Source organism: Coturnix japonica, chromosome 2, assembly GCF_054131305.1.
Source record: "Coturnix japonica strain WE chromosome 2, WE-NBRP24, whole genome shotgun sequence".
Taxonomy (NCBI): domain Eukaryota; kingdom Metazoa; phylum Chordata; class Aves; order Galliformes; family Phasianidae; genus Coturnix; species Coturnix japonica.
Genome location: NC_140664.1, coordinates 119,723,742 through 119,731,120, shown reverse-complemented (window position 1 = coordinate 119,731,120; position 7,379 = coordinate 119,723,742). Strand labels below are relative to the sequence as shown.

The following is a 7,379-nucleotide window of genomic DNA, read 5'->3' as shown; positions in this document are numbered from 1 at the left end:
GTTGATTGTACTTACAACACAGTTTATAAAATACACATGTGGACATTTTCTCTGTTGCTTAATGTATAAAAATATATTGGGTTTCCATCAAACTTAATATAGAAAAAGAAAGTTGAACCACACCAATTGATTTGTCTAAGCATCTACAGGAAATGCTGTGCTTTCTGTCCTCCTTCATTTTGACATTACTTTGTTGAGGTATCTCTTTGTGTCCTCCCCTTTTGACCTAAAATGGGCTGGTGAAAGCAGACCCTGTAAGATTATGAGAGAAAGGCAGTTATTTTCCAAGCATTGTGGCTTGGAGTGCTGGGATTAAATGATCTCCATTTCAGTTTGGAAACCTAAAGTGTTTGACTGGTTAATCGGGGAAGAAAACATATGTCTGTTGCAGAGGAAGAAGGAAGCTAATAGATCTAGGGCTGGATAATAATCCTGTATGATCTCAATTCAGGTTCATCCCAACCAGGATGACTGGAATCTATCACTTCGGTGATTCAGTGACCATGAGCTCACATTTCATATCAATGAGAAGTGCAAGGTTTAAATTGCTGGAGCTGTGCGCTTCCCTTCTCACAGAGGGATGATTCTCTGAAGTTGAGACTGACTAGAAAACTATTAGTATTGTGACATCATTCATGTGCACACGGTGATAAACAGAGCATGCAGCATCTACTTACACACCGTCCCACATATATACCTGTCATTATTTATACCTCATACAGAAATTTAGTGCTCTAACAACTTTTGACTTGTATATTGTGAAAGTAGCTACTGCTGAAGGATGCAAACACATTTGACATGCAGAGACAGAAAACTGGAAATTAATATTATTGTACTGTTGGAACAACCAAGGATGAGGATGAGACAGTGGTCTGGTTTAATAGTAGGAGATAACAGACCAACATCATATCCTATAGTTACCTTCTAAAGTTCTATGTGAGTATGTAGAAGAGTATCTGGGAGATACTAATTGTCTTCTGCCCATTCCATGGGATCTTGAGAGCACACAGTCTACATACATATCCCAAAAGTTCTGGGCCAGATCATTGAAAAGTTCATTGTGTTTGGGCTTGGGGGATTCCTTTAGGAATAACATGAAGTCCCAGAGAGCAATGACCGGATCTGCTACCTTGAGTTTCTTCATTTCCACCAGCCCATGGGACGACACCTCCCAGCACTGGTGGTCAATCTGACCCAGGCTTGCAGGAGCTTCTTTCAGATAGTCTAGATTGGCATAAACCAGGTTCATTATCAGTACGCAGCCCAACTGAAGATACCACCTTCTCTTCCATACGATTTCCATACTCCAAGATGATACCTGAAAGAAAGCGTACAAAGTCACGGTGATTCTGCCATCGCGTATTTCATTCTCACGTAACTTTGAAGTTGCAACAGGGGAGGTTCAGGCTGGATACTGAGAAACATTCTCTAAAAGAAAGGTGAGGTGCTGGAACGGGCTGCTCAGGGGGGTGCTGGAGCCACCATGTAGATGTGGCACTGAAGGATGTGGGCACGGTGGGGATGGGCTGATGTTTGGACTAAGAGATATTAGTGATCTTTTCCAACTTTAATGATTCTGTGATTCTATACCCAAGGGATTATTTATGCTTTTTGGTTCTGCATAGTACAGAGTGGTGTTCTGTTTCTAACCACAAAAGAGGTCCCAGTCAGGTGCCCACCCACATAACTCCTTTCTAAAACCTCACTTGCTCACTACACTCCAGCAGGCAGCACGACTATCCTATCGCTCAGTACAAAACAGAAGAGTTTCACACCGGCGGTAACTAAAAAGCTGTAGTGGGAGTCATACTCACAGCGTTCCTGTGCTGAGACGAAGAACACCAGCCCCGAAACAACAGCACTCAGCCACCTGGAGAGAAAGCAAAGCAATCCCCGACCGTGCAGCGGACGCCGGGCTGAAGCTGGGCGGCGGGGCTGAGCGCGGAGCGGCGGCAGTGGAGCAGCGGGCAGGGCACAGCGGGAGGCAGCGGGGCTGCGACCGACACTGCTCTCCCCGCAGCCGCCCCCTGCGCTCGGCGGTGTCACCTCGGAGGGGCCACGCGTGTGGGCAGGGCAGGGCAGGGCTGCGGGAGGACACGGCGCAACAGGGAGCAGATCTTCCCCAGTTCGGCAATATGAACGCCCTCCTCATTTACAAACACACCGTTCCCACCTGCAGTCCCGCCTGCCCGCCAGGACAGACGCACATCAAAACAGCAAATCAAAGCAACGAAGTAGTTCAAGGTACAGTGTGCACCCGGTATTCCGGTTGACGTTTCGCAGAGGCTGATGTTACACCATCGTTACTTTTTAGATCGCCCGGAACTTGGCTGCCACAGGAGTTTTCAAAGCCGTTTGATCGCACTCAGCCCCTCCAGACCCTGCACACACACACACACACACACACACCAGCCCTGCACGCTGCAGCTCGTTCCCTCAGTCCCCAGCCAGGACCTCTGGGCAGGCGCTGAAGAGAAGCTTCAGCTTTCCATGTGTCTCTACATTGGGTGTAACCCAGCCAGATCGGTTACACTATTTAAAATAACTTGTACATCCTGCTGGCAAAACGAGGTTAGGAACACTGCTTTAGTTGACAGGAGCATCAGGGAACCAAGGGCCTTAGAAGCCCTTTGAGGCATTGTGATCTCAGTGCTCTCTTAGTACAACACCAACCTCTGGGGCAAAATGACCTCAATTCCTTCCGCTGGGGAAAAGCCACAAAATCAGCTCTAAGAAACAGCAATGCCACTGATCGTGGCTCAGCACTGCTCTGGGCTCCTGTGCCTGCTGAGGATGCTGCTGCAGCACTGAAGTCCACCAACACTGGTGCCTCAGAGCAGCTCAGAAACGTAGACAAGAGGAACAGTTCAGAGCCTGAGAACTGCATACAGGATTTCCAGCCCTTTTCATGCTGTGAAACATAGAAGGAAGGTCTTCCCCCTCCCACTAAGGGCTTGCAGGTGCTCTCAGGATGTAGAGTCTACTGGAATACTGGTGGCTCAAGCACTCAGACATGTAAAACTGGTATTGGGATCAGTTCCAGAAGGTCCTTTCACTATGGGAAAGCATGGCTGATGTGAACATGGACTAATATGCAGTAAAATTGGGTCTATCTCACTTTCATAACATGCTTTGGTGGAACAGAACATGGCAGGAACAGCCTGTTCTTGTAACTGAAAGTGTTCTGAATTCTGCTGTGAAAACAATGTATACAGGACTTAAAGGCAGACACAAATCTGCTCTGAAATGGCAGCGCTCCCAATAACCAGCGATGTGCAGGAAGCAGGGCTTGTAAAGAAGCAAATAGGTGCTTTACCACTGCAGCAGTTCCTTCCTGCCACTTGGTTCCCACTCCATGTGGGATGTGTGAGGTGTGTGTGTAGGTGTGTGAGCACTGGCACAAACACAATGGTTCCTTCTGCTCCAACTGCCACTGATCGCAGTCCACAACCCCTTTTCTTCATCATATGGATTTATTTTTATCACTACATCTCCTAATCTAGTTAATACATTTGCCATCATATTCCAGAACACAACTGCAGCAATCAAAATGTTAAGGGAGGTTATTTTGTTTTCCTTAGGACAAATTCTTTCAAACAAACAAAAAAAATCAGCCCACTATTTCAAGTCCCTTTGCATCAACAGCGTTCTCTCCATAATCTATTTATGGCAAATATAGCTTGGAAAAGAGAAGGCTTAGGGGAGACCTCACTGTGGTCTTCTAATGTTTGAAGGGAGCATATAAACAGGAGGGGGAACATCTGTTTACAATGGTGGACAGTTATAGGGGGAATGGTTTTAAACTGAGACAGGTGTTTAGGTTAGATCTTAGGAGGAAGTTTTTCACACATAGGGTGGTGATGCATTGGAACAGGTTGCCCAAGGAGGCTGTGGATGCCCCATCCCTGGAGGCATTCAAGGCCAGGATGGATGTGGCTCTGGGCAGCCTGGTCTGGTGGTTGGGGACCCTGTGCATAGCAGGGGGTTGAATCTGGGTGATCATTGTGGTCCTTTTCAACCCAGATCATTCTATGATCCTGTGATTCTACGAGTCTATGAAATTCCTTTGGTGAAATCTAAAAATTCACCCCTTTGGCCAAGAGTGGTTCTGAAGGCGGAATTACATGTATCATTTTCCTCATGTCATCAATTCCATTTGGCAGTCAGACACATAAGGATTATCCATTAGAGACTGCCCCGAATTTAAACTTTCAGGGATCAAATTATTGGTAGTTAATAATGGTGAAGGATGTCCCAGGAGCTACGCAGGATAGAACAAAAGAAACACAATGAAGAAAGACTTTGCATTTACGCAAGCATTGTTATTAACATTCTGTTTCAGAACAACATCCAGGAACATAAATTTGTGACCATCTTTATAGAGCCTAACGCATCCCAAAGCTACAGAAGCTCTCAGATTTTAGGTGAAAGGCCTTAAAATCGAAGACCCTGTGTGTATGCTTAGGAAAATGGCTTTTTATTATTATTTCTTTTTTTCAGTTGGTGGTAAAATCTTTTATTAAAAAATAGAAGAAGATAATAATAATAATAATAATAATAATAATAATAATAATAATAATAATAATAATAATAAGAAGAAGAAGAAGAAGAAGAAGAAGAAGAAGAAGAACCACAACGGTGGAAATAATACCACAATTCTGGGGAGCACCTGAGCTTTGGCTTTGCCGATATTGTTACTTCATTTGTGGCATTGTAAGGAGGCATTATCTGCATGTTTGTAAAGGTAAGGGAAGAGAATCGACCTGCATTGTTTAATTACTTCGACTCTACTTTAAAATACAGCTGTGTCACTCCAATGATTTCAGTTCACTTCCAAATATTTTCATGCCAGTTTCTTCTTCTTTAGACTGTGAAAAACTGCATGTAAAGTACAAACAGTAAAAACAGCATCCGAGAGCTTTAAAATTCTCATGGATTCTTATGGTTTCTTGTTGTTCATGTTGGCGACACAGCGCACTGCCTAGCGATTTATAGCATGCCAGAAAGGAAATGGACAGCTGTGACTTGATGTAGCAGTACCTTTGTGAATTTCAGGCTGTCATATATAGGATTTGAAGTACCCAGCAAGAACAGAAATAGCAGGAACTGAAGCTTTATTGAGCATGGAACTCACCATGTATTTACTACGTATTAAATCAGTTTGGAAACACTAACAGCTTTTTGTATGGCTGAATTACAGACATCTCTGTGCCTACACATCTGCACACTCTTACACAAACAGGACTGAATGAATATCAAGAATTGAGTCACCCTCCACATCACTGATTAGCAGCATCTGAAGTGTCTTGTGTGCGTGCTCATGTACTTAGCAGTATAAAAGGTTCCAGAAAATGCACAATGGCACATTTCAAAGGAAATGTTATTTCATAGTTTCATAGTTTGACTTCTTGATGGTAGGAATTTGTTGGTGTGAGCCTGCTCAGTGTCAAATAAACCTAGAGTCGAAGTCGATGGATTTAATACCTTCTATTTGCAACATATGTAGATCAGTTTTTCTTTATTTCTCTCTTTTCTGGTCATGCTGTTGATTGATTACATGTGACTGTGAGGGTGACGGAGCACTGGAACAGGCTGCCCAGGGAGGTGGTGGAGTCTCCTTCTCTGGAGATATTCAAGACCCGACTGGACGCCTTCCTGTGTGATGTGGTGTAGGGAGCCTGCTTTGGCAGGGGGGTTGGACTCGATGATCTCTAGAGGTCCCTTCCAACCCCTACAATTCTGTGATTCTGTGACTGCTAGTTAGCAGCCCTGCTGTCACGTCTCGTCTACTCTACACATTAACTCATTATTGGGTTTGACCTCCTGCTGTGTATGAGGGAAACTCAGCACACAGAAGATAAGGTCTGTCAGGTTGACAAGCTACAGACCCCATCGCTCTCAGTAGTCACAATCAATGACTACATCAGTGACACAATTCAATCATGAATCATTTGATTTGGAAGGCACCATTCGGACACTGAGCTACTGAGCTCCACTCTCCGGGTACGACCTCACAACCAGTTCCTCTTTGAAGAGTCCACCCACTAAATCCATATATTTCCAATCTGGAGAGACGGATGTTGTGGAGAACTGTGCCAAAGACCTTGATGGATCCCAGATAGTTGACATCATTCACTCTTCTCTTGTTTGCTGATGTTCAGTAATGTCACCAGTGATTCACGATGAATGAATTTAGCTCTATTATAATGATGCAGTAGTGCTAAAATCAAAGAGTATTTATCTCAAAAGAAGAGCATAGCATGAGAAACCAGAGTAATTAGATGTGCCTACACTGGTATCCAAGGAGAGCATGGAGATTAGGATTTTACCCTAAAAGATCTTTGCCGATAACCTTCTTGCCATCTGCAGCTCCTCCATGACGTTCTCCAATACCATTCTACTGCTAATCTTTTTTTTTCTTTCTCCATTCTTTTTCTATATAATGCTGACATCATACTCTATACTGTAGCACAATCTAGCTTTTACATATGCAAGGACACCTGAGCCTTGCTTACTGTTCAGACAGACAAGTCCTTCCCATTTTAACAACCTTAAATCTGGACAAAATGTTCTGCTCTTCTTACTATTTATTTGCATAGTAACATGCAACAAAAAGGCACTCCTGAATCACAGAGCCTAGCTCCCTGCCACTACAGAACGCTGTGCTGTACAATTGCCTTTCAATTTATCAAGTACCACATCAAAAATGGGTATATTTTTGTTCCCACTAATTCCAAGGAAACACTGTTTCAGAATCGGACTGCTGTGATGATTGGAAACATTCTTAATTTTCTGACTAAATTTATTAATGGATAGCTCATATCTGTTTATTTTTGTATCAACACTGCCCTGCAAATTAAATGGTTTTCATCCTTTGCTTTTATTTTCCCAGTATATTTATAGAGAACACTCCTATCTCCTCTGTTTTTTGTTTTACTGAAATAAACAAGCTGAGCCAAATCTGTTTGTACAAAATGCTCCCAGTGTCTCAGGGTGACCCACCTCATCTCATTCTTTCTCTGCTTCATTTCCACCTTAGCTCAACTATAGAACAACTACTGACTTCCATGATACCCCAGATGAGCTTTCAGCTAAGGGCCTTAAGGCCTTTAAGCAGTGACGCTGATACCTCTTTTTTCAAATGAAAATATATGTCCTGAGATGTTCTCTGTTACGGTGATTCCCAAGCATAAATTACCATCACATTTCAATACTATGCGCTTATTAATCTTACCAGGACTACCGGAAAAATTATCAAATATCCAAAAAACAGCCCTTGATGACTGAGTTTTCTTTTCAATGTTATCTATGGCTGTTTTGCTTCACAGTTTCTCTCCTGACCCAGTATTTGCCTTCCCAGGTGATAAAATACCAGATGT

At 43.4% G+C, this 7,379-nt stretch overlaps 1 protein-coding gene across 1 annotated transcript; it reads right to left on the bottom strand.

Moving 5' to 3' along the window:
- Positions 1–769: 769 nt before the first annotated feature.
- On the bottom strand, positions 770–1,950 carry FAM237B (family with sequence similarity 237 member B). The gene is made up of 2 exons (XM_085538636.1): positions 1,815–1,950; positions 770–1,318 (listed from the first exon to the last, which is right to left on the bottom strand). Exon 2 carries the CDS (start codon positions 1,301–1,303, stop codon positions 905–907), a length of 399 nt encoding a protein of 132 aa, XP_085394762.1. The 5' UTR covers positions 1,304–1,318; positions 1,815–1,950; the 3' UTR covers positions 770–904.
- Positions 1,951–7,379: the final 5,429 nt, after the last annotated feature.

What these genes read in the sequence shown, in the direction of transcription:
- FAM237B (XM_085538636.1), bottom strand. Translation starts at nt 1,303, where the DNA reads ATGGAAATCGTATGGAAGAGAAGGTGGTATCTTCAGTTGGGCTGCGTA.